Source organism: Oreochromis aureus, linkage group 20 (assembly GCF_013358895.1).
Source record: "Oreochromis aureus strain Israel breed Guangdong linkage group 20, ZZ_aureus, whole genome shotgun sequence".
NCBI lineage: Eukaryota > Metazoa > Chordata > Actinopteri > Cichliformes > Cichlidae > Oreochromis > Oreochromis aureus.
This window is the reverse complement of record NC_052961.1, coordinates 24,009,897-24,028,671: the sequence shown is the minus strand read 5'-3', so window position 1 is coordinate 24,028,671 and position 18,775 is coordinate 24,009,897. Positions and strand designations below refer to the sequence as shown.

The 18,775-nt window shown below is 37.6% G+C and overlaps 3 protein-coding genes across 5 annotated transcripts in view; 1 reads left to right on the top strand and 2 right to left on the bottom strand.

Annotated features, from left to right (window-relative positions):
• Positions 1-629: 629 nt before the first annotated feature.
• Positions 630-2,211, bottom strand: LOC116331629 (tumor protein p63-regulated gene 1-like protein). Its single transcript, XM_039605065.1, has 3 exons — positions 1,849-2,211; positions 1,540-1,631; positions 630-1,483 (listed from the first exon to the last, which is right to left on the bottom strand). Exons 1-3 carry the CDS (start codon positions 2,074-2,076, stop codon positions 1,429-1,431), a joined length of 375 nt encoding a protein of 124 aa, XP_039460999.1. The 5' UTR covers positions 2,077-2,211; the 3' UTR covers positions 630-1,428.
• Positions 2,212-6,806: 4,595 nt separating this feature from the next.
• Positions 6,807-11,011, top strand: LOC116331659 (cerebellin-1-like). The gene is made up of 5 exons (XM_039605064.1): positions 6,807-7,053; positions 7,138-7,209; positions 10,076-10,159; positions 10,245-10,370; positions 10,455-11,011. Exons 1-5 carry the CDS (start codon positions 6,924-6,926, stop codon positions 10,733-10,735), a joined length of 693 nt encoding a protein of 230 aa, XP_039460998.1. The 5' UTR covers positions 6,807-6,923; the 3' UTR covers positions 10,736-11,011.
• A 1,643-nt stretch (positions 11,012-12,654) lies between these two features.
• prdm16 (PR domain containing 16) overlaps positions 12,655-18,775 on the bottom strand; it is a 167,760-nt gene continuing 161,639 nt past the window's right edge. For all 3 annotated transcript variants that reach the window (XM_039604745.1, XM_039604744.1, XM_039604746.1), the window contains exons 15-16: positions 17,166-17,423; positions 12,655-16,067 (exon numbers count right to left, since the gene is read on the bottom strand). In XM_039604745.1, the coding sequence (XP_039460679.1) occupies positions 16,055-16,067; positions 17,166-17,423 (271 nt within the window). In that variant the 3' untranslated portion in view covers positions 12,655-16,054. The remainder of the gene's footprint in view (positions 16,068-17,165; positions 17,424-18,775) is intronic.

The following is an 18,775-nucleotide window of genomic DNA, read 5'->3' as shown; positions in this document are numbered from 1 at the left end:
TGAAGTCAAACATACTAACCTAACCACATGTACAATAAGTGCATCTACGAATTTCTTTTTTTTTCCTTCTTTTCTTTTTTTTAATTTTTAAATTTTTGATTTGATACACGTTTCACAAATGGACATCATTATGACTGCTAACACGTCATGCACAATAACTTTTTTTTGTTTGCTTTCAATAAACATAACAGAGGCGATATACAACTCAGATTTTAACAAAACAAGCACCATCCATTTAAACCCATATTTTTCAATGATTTTTTTTCTTCAGACAAATGCACCATGTTTTTCATTCTTTAAAATACTATACAGTTAAAAAGAAACTATGTATATTTTTTACTTTCTCCTGTAACAGCGGGGGCAAACAGCAACCATCTTCTATTTTGCTGAAACATATTTCAGTGACCACTTGCCAGAATACGTTCTGAAGCTGGCAAAATGAAATACCTATATGCTTTCAGTTCCTTTGCTTTACACAGCGTACTTATTACAGTAGTCCATGACAAGAATTACTACAAACAGTCAACCTTAAAACTTAATGACCCAAGTCTTTACATTTTGTAACCACAAGTTGGAAAGCAATGCATTTACCATGAATGGAATCTCATTCAGTAGAATTATATAAAAGAAGACATCTGTCTTTAGAAAATTGAGATGATGCAGCAGTCCTAGCATCACACTACCACCTACTGTCATGAAGAAAAATTACAGTGCTTCTGTTATCCTTACCTCTCCATGTTGAGCACAACATGCCCATCTAGTGAAAGTGAAACCAAATGTATCTGTTCTAACATTCAGGGACCTAAGCATGATCAATTATTGGCTTGGACCCATATGATTTAAGTGCTAGTTTCAAAATACAGCATCAGGCCTAGTTAGGAAAGTCCCAGTATGCGGAGAGGAACAGTGATCAACAATGCCCACACTCCACCTTTTTGCAGCTATCTACAGTAAATTACTCACGCCCCTCCATGGCACAGCTACCTTGTAGACCATATGGAATGAGTTTTCAGTATGATCTCAGAAGAAGAATTTCAGATTAAGAAGTTATCAAGTGTTTCGGTTTTCCCCATCCAGCTAGACAGCTAGACATTTAATTTGAATGGACCGACCAGCAGAATTACGATGCCCGTTTTAATACTTTCTGTGGTTTGTTTTTATCAGTTCTTTTGGTTTAATGAGTTGTTGTCTTTCTTCTCAAATAGTTAGTGATTATGCCATGTTCGTGCAGTTGTGGCTGTGTGCTTTTGAATTTTGGACCGTATAAAATTGGACAATTCATTAAAAAAAACAAAAAACAACAGTATTTGTTGGTTATAAGACATGTATTAAATCTCAAACAGATGAAAGGGGGAGCTCGATGTTGTAGAAACTACTCAGATTCAATAGTGTAACAATGTACACTTAAAGATGAGGTATGATTCTGACTCACCTATCAGTTATCAGCACAAGTCTCTCCTTTTCGTTATTCCAGTGATCAATTCTGTAGAAAACAGTAGTTCACACAAGTGTTCATTTTTATGCCTCCGGGATACTTACTCAGCCAGCAGCCAGACACTAAGCACCTCTCCATCCTCGGACGGCAGTGCCACAGTCCTGATGTCGCTCACCGCCTGCTCAATGGTACCTGGCTGAGATCAGCATCACACAACCGTAAATCATCTGAGCCTCATCCTCCCTGTGATCTGTTACTGTGATTGTCACAACATGCTGCCCTGCACTGACGCCTACGGCTGGGGGTGGTCGTGTTTACTTAAAGGTACCTAAGCAGCATACGATAAGTGCGAGTGGATCATATAAAAACAAACGGGCTTATCATCGCAAGCTGGAATGGATGGAGCAACTTACTCTGAACACGAAGTAGTCCTTCACTTTCGCTTGGATGGTGGGGTTATGCACATGAAAAGGCGTCAGCGTTTGTAACGGGGGACAGCAGGCCATGGAAGCAGCGTGTCCAAAGCTTCGTCCGGCCTCGGGCGGCGTGAAGGCAACCTCGACCCCCTCCTCGGTTTCTGCAGGGTGGAGAACCGCAGCGCCCGGACTCTCCGGCTCCATTGCGTCGTTGAGCTGAAGCATAATGAAACGTACGCGTTTCCCGGAGCTTCCCAACGATGTGCACCGACTGTTAGATCTAAAAATCTCCTCCCGACGATGCAGATTTACCCATTGCGCACAAATAATGTTGTGATTGTGGGGGTAACGAGGAAGTAGTTCCCTGTTGCTTCAGTTCAGGGACACGGTGTTTTTGACCCATCTAATTACCAGTAAATAATTTATCTACTGTATAATTAATTTTTTTAAAGCAGGTGTTTGGATTGGTTGGTTCAGTTTTTTTTTTTTTTTATCATTATCACTGCTATGATACGGAAAGGATCTAAAGTAATGATCTAGTTTTTATCGCATTATTCTATTGAAGTTATTATCATGTAATTATCCAATAATTGTACTGCCACTTGCTATAATACCCCTGAATATGCTGTTCATGTAAGTTTTATATCACAGTTAAAGCCACAGCAACCCGATAGTTATACTACAATAATATGGTAATAAGATTCATTTGGTTCATAACCTCCTGACCAGGTAAGTCAGGTCAAGTCAAGTGTCTTTATTGTCATTTCACCCATTTACAGTGGTACAGTACACGGTGAAAGACCATATAACATACATATAACAGACAATCAACGCAGGATTACATAAAGTGCAAGCGCGCAAAAATTGCAAAAAACAGTGAAACACCAGACAGAACGGAACGATACAGACACAAGATAGTGCAATGCAAAACTGCAACAATGACAACAAAGACTGAGCACTATGCAAAAAGTAACTTGATGTATGAAGGTGTGTGTGTGTATGACATTGTTCAGTCTAAATCATTTGTAGTATATCCTCATCAAAGGAAGTTTCATAACTGATCTATCAGTATTAAGAGTTTTGCTGTAATAATATTTACATTTATAAGCTGTATCAAGAATATTAAACTTCCTTTGTATAAAAGTTTATTGAGAACGCAGTGCTACAGCAGTATTTAATCAAGCATGTAGCTTGATATTTAATCAAGGAAGTATTTTTTTAATTTGTAATCTTGGACAGTTTTTTTATATTTACTCTTCCATGTTCATTTTTGGAAATTTTATGCCAAATCCCATCAGTATTTCAAATATTACTCATTAAATATAATTGAAAACAATCACCTTAATAAGAAATGACGAACTAGGTGTGCTCCTGAGACCCAGTCAGTTCATTATGCCTTTTGTAGTGGACAAAAAAAAGTAACTTAAAGATACTTTTTTTCCATTCGGTTTTCAGGACGATAAGTTAACGCTCACAATTATTTCATATTGAAATTAACTATAACAGTTCCCTCTAGTGGAAACTCTGGAGAACTGTGAGCTGAAAATACAGGTTTACAAAGAGTGTACTGTTTAAGAAGCAGTTTGCCCAGAAATGAAAATTATCTAATAAACCAGCATTTTGCTTTAAAAAGAGACTTTTCGGAAGTCAAACGATAATGCTTTGTACCTATATTACAGTGTTAAAATAAACTTGTCTCCCTGCTTTACCTGATGCTTGGGTGTACATTAGTCTTGGGGCAGGTTGCAGACTAGTAATGATGATTTGTACTGATTAGAGTTTTCGTTTGTTGTTGTTGTTTTTAACCAAAATGAGAAAGAGTATTAATCTTGAACTGTTTTTTGTTTTGTGTTGGGTTTTTTTTTTTTTAAAGGCTTAATCAGAACAGTCCATCGTGACTAACTTAACTGGAAAGGTCAACACATTTGTAAAACAATAACTTTTTTTAATCTGAGCTTGACTTTGACTTGTTTTTCAGAGAGTTGTTGATGTACATGGGGGGCGAAGATCACATGTGGATGAAAGTGGGTGTTTTTGTTTGTCTCCTTGCTCTTTATTATCCAGACTTTATTGTCATGCTTGGGTTATCAGTTTATTGAGGAAGAACAGAAAATGGTCTTTAATGCTCATCTGAATTGTCTTCCAAGCCATGTTTTATGAAATTACAACCATTTAACACCTTGAGGAAGACCATGTTTTGTCTATGACTGTAACTTGTTTTTTTGTGGAAGGTTGTTTACTGCTGTCATATACATATACACATACACCAAAGCATAGCTGTTTGATTTCAATACTTTGTTTTTTCATTAGAAGTGAACAATTAGAAAAGTTGACTCATCTAAACACACCAATGTGTAATTCTGTACTGTTTACAAAATGTATTTGATGTTGTCAAATACATTTGCGTTTTGTAATTTCCCCTTTGAAGCCTTCAGTCAGCCATATTTCAGACTGAGACATGCCTTTATGATTAGAATAAGTTTGATCTCTTAAACTTTCAGTTAGTACTGATGCTGTTTCTCAATGTCATTGTACTTAATAAGCAGTCAATAACCTTAGTCAAAGATTTCAAATAGATTAACAGTGGCTGCAAGTTGATTTAGTTAAACCAGTAGATTAGATCTACTGATTTCCATCACAATGTGTGCTTCAATGGAAAAGATACAACTTTATTAACAGCAATGCAAACTGTTGGTCTGCTGTAAATAGTTTTTTGGGCCAGCCATGTTTTCTTTTGTCCTCCAATTGCAGAGTTTCCTCATTTTTTTCTTAAAAAAACGAAACTGCACACCATGCTGATATATGCCAAGTCTTCAGCTGGTAGTCATCTTGTTGATGTACAAATACTATTCATTGTCCATCAAACTATGTTATCTTTGGTCTATTTCATAGATTCAACTAAAGAAATCCGAACCAATTATGTGTTTTTGAGACAGACTCCTTCTAAATGAGTCAAAAAGCAGCCTATGTCCAAAGAACAACTTTGAAAGGCTTTCAGAAAACCTGGAGAACTATTGCTCAAGACTATTTAAGAAAAATAACAAGAAAGTCTGTCTCATTGGAAGAAAACTAAAAGGAAGTGAGGGGTAGCTCAAGGCCATAGTAGGTCAGAAGTACCAAGTGTTATCTCCTGCACGTGTTCATAATAAAATAATTCTGCCAGTGATTGACCCAAAATTCCTAAAAATCAAGACGCTATATAAGGCTGGACCTAAGACAGAAACAACAGTAAATTGGACACTATTGTTGCTGCTGACCTTCCTGTCAACAGCCAGGCTTCAAACAGAGTCTGACAAGTTAACGGAAACTGGATCGCAGGAGAGAGGACAAGCAAATGCTTCTGATCAACAACACAACTGTGTTACTGATGTCAATTCTGTGCTGAGAGAGATGAGTGCCTTGTTGGGTGCACTGAAGGTTGAAGTCAGATACTTGCGAGAAGACAATGAAGGTAAAGTATAATGTGTGGTATGAGAATCCATTTAATTAAACCACTGGCATGGTGTCTGCAAATATTATATCATGCTATTTTTAATTATCTATTTATTTATTTAGCACAAGCGGCTAAGGAGAGAGAACTGGAGTTGCAAAAGACTGAGGTGGACAACCTGAAGGAACAATATCAAGGTATATATACTCAGCAGTGAAAAATGATGAAAAATTAAAGACGATGAGGAAAAAGCTCGGTCTGTTTTTTTTTCTGGACATCATGAAATATGATATATTTAAATATATGTTTTCAGTAACTTAATCCAAAGTAATGAATATTTACAATGGAACTCAGGTTTTGCTTGTTTTTTTTCTTTTAACCAATTACTCTGATTACAGCACAGTCACAAGAACTGATCTCCATTAAAGCTAAGACAAATACCACAGAAAACCAGGTGGAGGCTCCAACTCTACCTCCGTTTATTCAGTGAGAATAGACTCAATATGCCGTGTGCACAACTGAGCTAAAGGAATAGTACATTGTCTTTGCTACAAGGAAAATAAACCTCACATCCTGAATGGCTGGTCAATGCTGGTCTTTATATCTGTAAATATATATATATATATATATATATATATATATATATATATATATATATATATATATATATATATATATATATATAAATTAAATTGATTGAGTGATTGAAGAGGTATTGAGAAATGAAGGGGACCACTCTATTTGGCAATGCCATGCAATGTCTTGTCAACACTTAGAAGTACCGAATTATTGAAATCGTTTTGAAGAACACTGGCTTTATATGTAAAAAGAAAAACAACAGCAAAAACAACCAAAAATATGCTACATATCCTAAATACAATAAGAGTCATTAATCACTCCTGTATCTAAGTCACAGAGGCCTTTTTGTAGCCGTACCTATATACTGTTTTTAACCACAAAACCGCTGGAAAACACTACACACATACACCCAAGAGTCAAAGTCTAAACCCAACCAAATTATTGATTATCAAATTTCTAGATAAAAGAATTTTTGTTTATAGGCCCGTGAGTCTTTGGCACTGGCACTGCAGAATAGTTCTGTCTGTAGTAAAATCCATCATCTATTTTCTTGCCCACTTGTAGAGTTCAAATGTGGGTTTGTTGGAGCCTGTCCCTGCTGTTATTTGGCAAAAGGTGGAGTACACCCTGGACAGAGCCCCAGTCTACCACAGGACCAACACAGAAAGACAGACAGCCATTCACAATCACATCTATAGTTGATTTAAAATATTTTATTTTCATTTGATGAAAGAAAAATGTGTTGTTATTAAAAAAACAGGGATTTTTTTTATAGTTACAACATTTTAAGGGTAGTGTAAATACAACAAGTCCAAAGTAACAGTGCTGTCTCCGGGAATGTTTCTGATGAAACATCCATGGTAATGATTGACCAGACAGTCACTGACACTAAAGACACTATATAAGGCTGGAGCTAAGATAGAAAAAACACTGAACTGCACAGACTCCATGAGATCCAACATGACAATATTTTTTTCCATTGTTGCTGCTAATCTGCACTCTCTCTACAGTTCGACTTGAAATAAACCCTGACAGCAAAATTATTCCACTTTTAAATCGGGGAATGGAAACAGCACAAACCTCTGACCCTGAACAAACATGTAAACCTGACATCAATTCTGTTCTGAGAGAGATGAGTGCCTTGTTGGCTGAACTGAAAGCAGAGGTTAGACACTTACAGAAAGAGAATGAAGGTACAGTAGTATGTAATGGCACAAGAAACTGCTGCTTTGATTCACTGAATTATGTCTTACTTTTAATTTTTTTCTGTTTTTTAGCACAGGCAGCTAAGGTCAGAGAACTGGAGTTACAAAAGACAGAGTTGGACAAGCTGAAGGAACAGCACCAAGGTTAGTTTTGGGTGAATAGTTTATTTTTATTGGGTTTTCTCTGTGTCTGGTTGCTGTGTTAGATTTTACTCCCTATAAGCAACAAATTGGGACATTGTCAGAAGAGTCATGTTTCAAAGGAAACATTTACTGTACCTGAAAACAAATTCAAAAAATTAAGGAAAACTGGGTGGGACAAGAGAATCTCATTGAACTAAGTTACTCTAAACATAACATAGCAAGAACACTAAAACATAGATGTTTACCTTATTATTTATCAGTGAGAAGCACACTCAAGTTGGAGTTTAACTAGTAGCAATACAGCAGCATTCTGGACCTTTTTCAGGTGATCCAGGGATGATTTGCTCAGCCTATAGAATAACTAATTGTAATAATCAAGATGCGATGCATGTTTGGTTACTTCCATTTTGTATTAAGAAACAGGATATATGTCCTGTGAGGGACAGTTTCCCCAATAAATATGTAAGTTTTAGTATAAATAAGAGTCCTATCATATTCACATGTCAAATACTGGAGGAGTGAGTTCACTTACAAGCACACACAACAAATTTTGCAGTGCATTTCTGAAGTAGCTTGTAAATAGCAGTAATCGCAGTAACGATCAACTGGCTATTGGCTCCGACAGAAAATGGGCCAATATAAATCTATCTATCTCATCTATCTATCTATCTATCTATCTATCTATCTATCTATCTATCTATCTATCTATCTATCTATCTATCTATCTATCTATCTATCTATCTATCTATCTATCTATCTATCTATCTATCTATCTATCTATCTACCTGTATATATATATGTATATATATATATATGTGTGTGTGTATATATATATATATATATATATATATATATATATATATATATTTTTTTTTTTTTTTTTCAAAGACTCTTAAATAATTGGATAGTGTACTGATAACCACTTTCATGGCCAGGTGAGGCCCTTTCCCTCATTGTTTCCTGACAAACATAAGGGAAAGGGACCTGTAGTTTGCTAGATTTCTCAATATGAGGACCAGAGAGATATAGATAGATATAGATTTCTACCCAAACTGAGTGTGACACGCAGCAACTGAATCAAAGGCCTAGAAGAACATCTCAAGGAAAGACAGCATTTGGTGATGTCTGTGGGTTCTTGACTTCATGAAGTGATTGTACTTAAAATTATGTTAATTTGTCAAATTACTTTTGAGCCTTGGAAAATAGAGGACAATAAAAATGGCTGTAATACAGAAGCAGTTATTTCAATACTTTTATTAAACACGTTGAATCAAAGCTGCACGCCTGCATTTCACTCACATCTTGACTCTTCAATTTACAGTTTTTCTCAGTCGCTTTGGTGCGTTTCTCAGAACACCATCAACATTTGCACAGCAGTTAGTGCATTTCCCAAAACAATTAGTGCAAACTGCAAAACCTAGTGGATAGCCTGCAAAAGCACGTCACATGCACAGAATTGATTATCCATACCGCAAAAGCAAATATCCATGTCAATGAAACTGCCAGTGCCATCAAAATGAAAAGTCTTGACACCATCTGTATGAACAAGATAGTCAAATGGCATTGTCATGTTTCCACTATGACAGTTTATAATTTCAGTGTTTCCCATTGCAAAAACAATTGGTGACACCTGAAAATGCTGACGACAGCACTATGGCCTACCTGTACAGCCATCTGAAATGTGCAGTGAAGTCACTGTAGATGTTATGGGAGTCTTGGGAGTAACTGAGACACTGAATACGTACGTTTCACATTTCCATTGTGTAGAAGTGTTTGTAATCCTACAGAATTGTGCAAAAGAAAAATATGCTACAGTCACTTGTTCACTGTAGAATACATGTAAACATAAAATCACCCATTTGGTAGAGCTGTGCACTAATGTGAACAATAAACAGCACATGTAACAGTACAGTAAATCATTCTGACACATCCAGACGTTCCTGTCTGTCTGGCCACATATTTTCATCTACATCTCAACAGATGTTATCCTCGCAATGCAGCGAGGAAAGTATCTCCTGGAGTGGCGAATCCACCCTCTGCAGGACTCTGCTGTGATGTCATCACAAGCTTTTGTAGATTCAGTATGCACCTCATGCCAATCCTGTCTGTTGGTTTACATTATATATATACTTGTAGAGTAGGGGATACTGTAACGCGATTCACCTATGACTGTGTAGAAGAGGCTTTTCATTGGTTGCAAGTAAGAGTAACACACACCAATTTTCATTAGTGTGAGATAAGGTTCACCTGAGAAAAGTAATTTATGGAGATTTTCATGGAAACTCCTTAAAATAGGGTTTTCAAAATGGATGTACAAATTGTTTGACAAGATGTTCAACAATTTTGAGTGCACTGACACAAGCAATGACATGAAGACTATTAGTTGTATGGACAATGACTATTCAGCCGGTACAAGTATAAATAATTGTGACATTCATGATAGAAGCAAGGAGATAGTGATGAATAGCAAGTCAAAAGTGACCATTCTTTAGATATTTGTACTTACTCAACTGCTTCATGTCCAAAGGCATTTGCCTTTGGACGAAATGAACATGAAACCGCCACAAGGTTGTGCCAAAACGACTACATGTTGTGGAGGTTGAACTAACTATTGTGCAAAGTTTAATTCTGTTGTGAGAAATGCACCAAAGCAACTGAGAAAAACTGTAAAATCCATTGTGGTGTGTACAGAGACAGCATTAAACAAAAAACAACCAAAAACAACCCAAATCCCACTTCAACCAGGTGCATTTTGTAGCACGGAGAAATAGTTAGCTCAAAAGCTTAGCAACAAGTGATTTTATTAACAATTTTCACAGTCAAACAGTATCTTTTAAAAAAATTGTAATTATTCATTTAATTCCAGCACAGGGAGGAGAGCTGATCACCATTAAAAGTAGGGCAAACATCACAGAAAACCAGGTGGAGGCCCTGAAGAGAGAAGCAGAAGGTTTGTTGAACAGGAAACAATCTCATTATTGAAACAGTTACTGGAACATCAGTCACTTTAACACGTGTGTTTCTCTCTCTCTCAGTCAAACGTGTGGCTTTCTCAGCCACAGGCTCAGGCTCAGGAGATATTGGAGCATTTAACACACACGTGCCTCTGGTCTTCAAATATGTTGTTTCCAATATTGGAAATGCCTATAATTCACACACAGGTACTCAAATACATACATTTTTTAGAATTAATTTGATTTGATGACAATGTTTACTCCATTTAAATTTAAAAAAACGTCCCACAGGTTCCTTCACTGCACCAGTAAGAGGAGCGTACCACTTTGAATTCTACGTATTTGGACATCATCCACATCCTACAGGGGCTGTGTTGGTCAAGAATGGAGAGCACATCTTTATTGCATACGAACATTCGAGCAGTCCTCATTCAGTCAGTTCTTCTAATGGTGTCACATTGCTATTAGAGGTAGGAGATGTGGTGTTTTTGCGACTGTGGAAAGGCGCTTCGATTGTTGACAATGTAAACCGGCACACCACCTTCAGTGGACATCTGCTTTTCCCCATGTGAGAAGAAAAACAGCCTAAGATACCAGTGCAATCACACTCTACCAGTGTATTAGTTACTCTGCATTTTTACTAGATATGAAGCTGACTGAGCAGCCACAAGTATGAATATGTGAATTATGTAAACTATCATCATGTTTTCTTACTTTGTTTAGCCTTTTATTTAATTGTTGGCAAATTTTATTTTTTAAAAAGAGAGATTGGTTTAAATGTTTTCTTTTGCTTCTTCTTCTACTTTTTTAAAAAGTTGAATAGTATCAGACGCAGAACTTAAACACAAATTTAGTTTAAATGCACTTACACGTAAATACCTTGTGATTTATAAAACCATGTTAATATAGCACGATCTATTTCCTTAGAAAGCAAATACAGAAAGAAAGCTGTGCATTACTGTAACTGTAACTGTAACTGTTTTAAACCCTTGCTTGTCAATTTACAGTCAATTAAACAAATAGCTAAGTTTAGTTTTTCAACTCCATGAAAAACTCCTGCGATGTCCCACAGAGTTTACACCTTTGGCTTACACCTGGATTTCTTACATCAACACCTGGCTGCCATTAAGTATGGCTTCTGTTTTACACCTGCACTACTACACCTCAGCACAGACTTCATCCAACACATACGTTCCCACCATTTGATTGGAAATATGGACAAGCTGCAACTAATGCATCACAAACACATATTATTGCCAACTTATTTGCAGTTTAACTTTCTCCCAAATGAAAGAGTCTATTCCAACTAACTTACAACATTAACAATGCAGCACCTGCTTAGTTAAAGTTTTTATGCAACTGACTTTGATACTGACTGCTTTTAAATCTATTTTCCATTTCACAACTCTTAACCTCATATTTTGCACTTGGACCTCAAATCACAGAACGCATTTCTCCTGAATGTACCATTCACCTCCAATCCTGCTGGACTTGTGTTTAAACTGAGTTAATGGCTCAATTAAAACACATCCTAACCTAATTGTAGAATGATTTATGTACTAAATTTCAAAGAAGAATAGCTTATAAGAAGCTTAAAGCTTATAAAAAGGATTTGGGGTAAAAACAACAACAACAACCCAAAACTTAATATAATCCTCAATGTAAAGCCCACAGCAGTAAAAGAATATTTAACAAAATATGTCCTTACATTATGATTTTTTGTTTCATTTTTCCTCCACACTTCCTCCTTCCTCCTCAAAAAGTGATAAGTTATTGATTGTGAACCTTTGGGCAATGTTTCCTTCTGACTACATTTTCATGTAGATCGTGTTTGTTTACTGGCACGACAGTGTCAATCAAATCTTTCTTTCTACCCAGTAGTTTTGCACTTTTAACTACATCTAAATCTAAAAGGGTTTCTAGATTTTTGTTTGACCTCGACAACTACAAAAGAAACCGCCATTTCTTAAACACAATTTAATCAACAGAAACTGCAATTTGGGAAGAATTACAATAATTTTTATTTTTAAATTTTTTTAAAGTTAATCTCCTCCAGGTGCCCAATCGGCTGGACATCCAACACTTAATTCAACTTTTTTATTTCCATGGGTTAAAGGTGAGAAGGTTATATTTATGACAAAAAACAATTTCTATAGCTATATGATAATTAATTTCAATATTTTTCACACAATGAGCAAAATAAGTAATTTAAATGGACTTACATAGTACGGTCAAGGCAAATAATACTGTGTGTAAGTTCTGTTAGTAAGAAGCAAAAATGCTCTTTTAGAAAATAAACCTTATTGACAGTATCTTACACCAGGCCTCGATTCAGCCTCTCACTCTCCTTTAGCTTCACAAACAGGAGACTGAACTGGTTAGAGTGGCTGCTTTGGGTGGAGGGAAGCTGCTCGAAGCATTGTCACCTATGTTTGCTGAGCAGTGACTATTTCAGGCACTTCTAGCCCACAAATAAACAACGGAGGACTCATTTAAAAAGCACACAGGTTTTATTGCATATCAATTTCATGTATAAATTCTTCATAGCATTGGAAAGATTACATTTGGTATACATTGCTATTCTACAGAATTAACATCAGAGTCATATCTTTTCAATGAAATTTCTCTAAAGTACATCTGCAATAATCACAAGCATCAAAAGAACTGCAATTTCAGAATTGTTCAATATTATTCTACAATCCTTTATTGTTTTTCATTATGTCTTCTCTGACAAGTCTTTTCTAAGTCTTTCGGGACCACCTGTCCAAACATCTGTAAGGCAGTCAGAAGTTGAAGTCAAACATACTAACCTAACCACATGTACAATAAGTGCATCTACGAATTTCTTTTTTTTTCCTTCTTTTCTTTTTTTTTAATTTTTAAATTTTTTGATTTGATACACGTTTCACAAATGGACATCATTATGACTGCTAACACGTCATGCACAATAACTTTTTTTTTTGTTTGCTTTCAATAAACATAACAGAGGCGATATACAACTCAGATTTTAACAAAACAAGCACCATCCATTTAAACCCATATTTTTCAATGATTTTTTTTCTTCAGACAAATGCACCATGTTTTTCATTCTTTAAAATACTATACAGTTAAAAAGAAACTATGTATATTTTTTACTTTCTCCTGTAACAGCGGGGGCAAACAGCAACCATCTTCTATTTTGCTGAAACATATTTCAGTGACCACTTGCCAGATTACGTTCTGAAGCTGGCAAAATGAAATACCTATATGCCTTCAGTTCCTTTGCTTTACACAGCGCGTACTTATTACAGTAGTCCATGACAAGAATTACTACAAACAGTCAACCTTAAAACTTAATGACCCAAGTCTTTACATTTTGTAACCACAAGTTGGAAAGCAATGCATTTACCATGAATGGAATCTCATTCAGTAGAATTATATAAAAAGAAGACATCTGTCTTTAGAAAATTGAGATGATGCAGCAGTCCTAGCATCACACTACCACCTACTGTCATGAAGAAAAATTACAGTGCTTCTGTTATCCTTACCTCTCCATGTTGAGCACAACATGCCCATCTAGTGAAAGTGAAACCAAATGTATCTGTTCTAACATTCAGGGACCTAAGCATGATCAATTATTGGCTTGGACCCATATGATTTAAGTGCTAGTTTCAAAATACAGCATCAGGCCTAGTTAGGAAAGTCCCAGTATGCGGAGAGGAACAGTGATCAACAATGCCCACACTCCACCTTTTTGCAGCTATCTACAGTAAATTACTCACGCCCCTCCACGGCACAGCTACCTTGTAGACCATATGGAATGAGTTTTCAGTATGATCTCAGAAGAAGAATTTCAGATTAAGAAGTTATCAAGTGTTTCGGTTTTCCCCATCCAGCTAGACAGCTAGACATTTAATTTGAATGGACCGACCAGCAGAATTACGATGCCCGTTTTAATACTTTCTGTGGTTTGTTTTTATCAGTTCTTTTGGTTTAATGAGTTGTTGTCTTTCTTCTCAAATAGTCAGTGATTATGCCATGTTCGTGCAGTTGTTGTTGTGTGCTTTTGAATTCTGGACCGTATAAAATTGGACAACTCATTAAAAAAAACAAAAAACAACAGTATTTGTTGGTTATAAGACATGTATTAAATTTCAAACAGATGAAAGGGGGAGCTCGATGTTGTAGAAACTACTCAGATTCAATAGTGTAACAATGTAATGCCCTTTTCATGACATCCATAACGAAGGTTGTCCAAGCCTGCCCCCTTTAGTACTTGAACCATTTTGAACAAGACATATTCAGCCTACTGGGTAAAATGGTTCAACTAAAACAAGGAAATAAAAAGGCTAAACACTGCAGGATGTTTCAATGCCAAATAGGATCTAAGACTAACTACAGCTATATTTCACTATAAATAAAAACAATTAATTTCATGTTTTGTTTTTTTTTGTTGTTTTTTTGATTTTGTATTTTTTTCTCATTTTGGCACACTAACCCATCAAAACCAGAGATTCAGAATCTCCTCGTGTTCTGATAGTTTACCATTCCTTCAGCAACAAGAACAGAGAGATAAAATGACTTCTTCATTTTCACTCCCCCTGCCATGACAAAACAACCAAAAATAAATACAAACACACACTTCTGAAATCAAATATATAAGCGCTTAGTAAGAAAAAAACAAAACAAAACAAACTATGACAGCAAATGCAAGCCCCTTGGAAATGAAATGATTGTCAGAGAACAAAACATTTTCTATGGGTTATTTGGCACATACCACTCTTCCTATGAACATCTAGGTTAATTTGTACATCATATGACATATCATACAATTTTGGTCCTTCTCTAAATTAATTATATTAACAATTAAGCACTGCGGTGCCTACAAAGAAACAATACTGTGTAAGAGGAAAGGAAAATTAATGTGAATAAAATTAACAAATGACAATGAAACAAGCAGAGAAAGACTTTCCTCATTTTTTTTTTCTGAACATGATTTAAATCCATTTTCAGCATGATCAAGTTTGAATAACCAATTACAATGGCTAGTGGCCCAGATAACTCATTGAAAGCACATTTGAACATAGAATAAATTTCTTTTTTAAAAAAAATCAACAGTCTATTGTATCTGCCAATTCCTTAAGTAACATTTAGTGTGGCGCTATTGTTGATTCTGCTGTTACAACTGAAACAAAATCAGTAAATGAGTCACCCATGGTTGTTGGGGGAAACATGGAGACGATGGTCAACACTCTCACTCTATTCTTGGTGAAATAGTGCCACCTTGTGGACATGCAGTGCCAATGCAGCATGTCGCTGCAGTGTTTGTAGTAGGCGGTGTATACAGACTTTAGAGACATATCAGTCATTAAGAGTCTTTATGAGAGCCTTACGCAGGGTCTCTGTGATGCTGCGGTAAGCCTTGTGCACTTGGGGAGGATCAGAGTAATGCAGAGTTTCAATGCTATTGAGAAGCATTCATCATGTCCTTCACATCAACAGGAGCTTAGCAGTGCGTTCGCTTTGACAGTCTTTGCAAGACCCTTCACCTGGGGGAAAATCTTCCCCTTCTTTCTTTAACAAACACTCACACACAGACACACACAAAACAAGCACACACATCCACACAAACTCATTCTTTCTATCTTGAATGTATATGACAATGAAATCTTCTCCATCCTCCTTTGTCTTGCCCCCACTCATGTCCACTCAGTCTCTTTCCATTTTGTGAAACTAATGTTCCTCCTCCTACTCTTCCTCCCACCTTTTCTCTCTCTCTCGCTATCTCGCTTAGATGTGGTTGAGTGGGTGAAAGCTGCTCGTCTCAGACGGTCCACCTCCCATGCTCAGCCAAGCGTCCAGAGAGTTCTGGGAGGGCGCGTGCAAAGGGTTGTTCTCAGAGAGAGACAGCATCATTGCATAAGCCTGTGAAAGAAGAAGACCGATGATTTTTAAGAAGATACAGAAACTTCAGTAAGCTTTCATTGTGTCCAACGACACGTCCAGAAATGAAAGGATTACAGTACATCTGGTTGCTGGTGTTTCACTCAAGTGTGATTATCCTCAAATTTCATGACTTTATACCTTGTAACAAAATTTCATTAAACTGTTTTAAGACTTAATACACCAGCAATGAATAGAGAAGGTTGTAGGTGATGTGTTAGTAAGTTAAGTGAAATTCAAGATATAGGAAAGTAGGAAAAGAGGTGCTGTTTAGCTCCTGAAAAAAAGCATCCATCTCATCCCTGATCTTTCTTTCCAGTGAACATATTTTGCCCTTCCTCCTATTTTATCTGAGCGACTCGTCCCTCCCTCTTTTAACGGACATCCAAAAGCCAGTCACATACCTGGGTTTTAGCCTGTCTGTACAATGTCTCTTTCAATGCCTCAGATTCTAGTGAAGTGTTAAAAATGTCTTTAACATCGAAAGGCTGCTCGTCACTGGCTGCTTTACGTAAACCATCCAAGCTCTTGGGAAAGCTGGGCAGTGCCTCCAGGTCCAAGAGAGAGCCCTCCTCCTCTATACACCTGCACACCGAAGCATGGGTGGATGGAAGAAATAGGGCAGCGTGGATGGGTTGGTTGGAGGATGGATAGGAAAAATTGATGGAAAGATAGAAAAAACAGGGATGGAGTTAATTAGGGGAGGGAGAACGTGAAGTGAAGAGAAAAGTAAAGGTATGATTAATAAAAGGGATCAACGGACAGCGGAAATAAACTGGAAGAAAAGGGTTGAGGCGTTTAAAGAGTAGTTAAAGAAACTAGCCTAATCAAAGCACTTGACTTTTTGGGTTACGTTTTTGAGAATCTGTGTGGGGGACATTTTTAGTACATGTGTTATCCCTGTTTGCCCCTGTCGATTTACAGCGCTCTTTAGAAAATGCATTAGTTAGCTTGTTAAGTATTGCAAATTTTGTTAAAACTCAACATTTGCTGTACATTTCTGTGGTTGTTTGGGATAGGTTGGGGTAAATCTTGTCAATGAACTCTGACCTTTTCTGCAAATTTAAAACAGACAAATACCTGCGAGTGTGTTCATAGCTCATCGCTAATGGAGCCGCCTCTGCCTCTTCCTCTTCCTCATCCTCCTCATACACTCCTGTTGTGACAGGAGACGGGGACTCGGGCGCCTCGTCGTGCGACTTCTCCGTCAGGCTGCCTTCCTCCTCCTCTTCATCGTCACCCTCCACTTCCTCTTCCTCTTCCTCCAGACCCTGGAGACCTAGCTTGGAGTTGGACAAACTGTGGCTGGGAGGGTGCTCCTCCTCAGGCTGGTCTGATCTGCGGAGGGAGCAAAGGTCAGAGCAGGGAGGAAATGTTAGAAGTGCGACATCTGAGTTAAAGAGGTTTGAGTCTCCCAAGCCAATCAAGAGGGGCCAGAGGGAAACAATGGGAACACAGAAAAGTTGAATCATGGGCAGTATAGTGGCCTGGATTTTAGTTAAAAACACATGTAGACAAACCAAACGGGAGTTTCATTTCTTTCTTTCTTTCTTTTTTAAAAAAAAAAAATATGATTGCTAGTGTAAATTCCTGATCTTTTTTTTACTTTTTCACCACAAATGATCAAAATGTGAGATAGAGGCTATGTCCACTCTTGAGCTGGCTGGGCGGCTGTTACCATTTCCTAACCTTTTAACGATCTGACTCATCGTGAGTAGCAAGAGAAACAAAAATAATCTAATGACAGCATGCAAAGTCTAACTCCCGAGTCCACACAAACAACATGGGTGCTGACAGTCTGCCTGGACTTTTCCGATGGCCCACAGATGATTAATTGACCCCCTCCTCACAAACAGACCAGGGCATGGTCCACCTCAGACTAAGTCCTCTACACTCCTCAATGCATTGTAGTGGTGGAACACAGTTTGCACGACTGAAGGAAGATGATGGCTTGGCTGCAAACAGGCTATCAGCACACTACCATTACGACCTGCCATCTGTACATTTTCCAGCCTGCACCCCAATACCACCTCCCCCGCTTCCATCACCCCCAGACCACGATGTCATGGCTCATGATATCATTTCCTTTGGGATGGCAAATTTACCCCTTTCATTTTTTGCCACACAGTGGACATTTATCAAATCAGACAGGGTTACCTCTGGGAAGGGGTGCACGGGGACAGGATTGGGTCACGCAGACTGGGTGAGTGAATGTGGGTAGAGGGACTTTGTGGGAGTGGGGAGGGGTTCTTCTTTTTCAGTCTAGATTAAATATCACCATAATCAAATTGCAGAGCTGGCTGGCGGGGAAAAAGTACATGCCTGCGAATGGAGAGAGAAGCGTAGCTCTGACATAGGGGGCCCTGGGTTTTGTCATTTAGTCTAAACACGTCAGTTGGGTGTTTGTGTTAGCAGACTGGGGCTATGGGTACACAGTGAGTGGATAGGGGAAGAGCTCAATCATCAGTGGATCTCTTAGATAAATGCCTCAACCCGAGTCCCCCTCAGGGTCCAAACTGAGAGCTATTGCAGCCCAGTCTCAGATGAGGGAGCAGCTCCAACTCTAGTTTTATCCAAACCTAAAACTCAAGCCAAAGGCGGGGAGACAGATGCCCCTCAGTCCTTACACACTGTGGTGGAGCTGAAAATATGCGTGCACACCTATACTTCCTAACTTTTCTCATTCTGTC

What these genes read in the sequence shown, in the direction of transcription:
- LOC116331629 (XM_039605065.1), bottom strand. Translation starts at nt 2,076, where the DNA reads ATGCTTCAGCTCAACGACGCAATGGAGCCGGAGAGTCCGGGCGCTGCG. An exon ending in AGGACTACTTCGTGTTCAGA is followed by an intron (nt 1,632 to 1,848) that starts GTAAGTTGCTCC and finishes TGCTGATCTCAG; the next exon opens with CCAGGTACCATTGAGCAGGC. An exon ending in AGTGTCTGGCTGCTGGCTGA is followed by an intron (nt 1,484 to 1,539) that starts GTAAGTATCCCG and finishes TGTTTTCTACAG; the next exon opens with AATTGATCACTGGAATAACG.
- LOC116331659 (XM_039605064.1), top strand. Translation starts at nt 6,924, where the DNA reads ATGGAAACAGCACAAACCTCTGACCCTGAACAAACATGTAAACCTGAC. An exon ending in CCTGAAGAGAGAAGCAGAAG is followed by an intron (nt 10,160 to 10,244) that starts GTTTGTTGAACA and finishes TCTCTCTCTCAG; the next exon opens with TCAAACGTGTGGCTTTCTCA. An exon ending in TGCCTATAATTCACACACAG is followed by an intron (nt 10,371 to 10,454) that starts GTACTCAAATAC and finishes AACGTCCCACAG; the next exon opens with GTTCCTTCACTGCACCAGTA.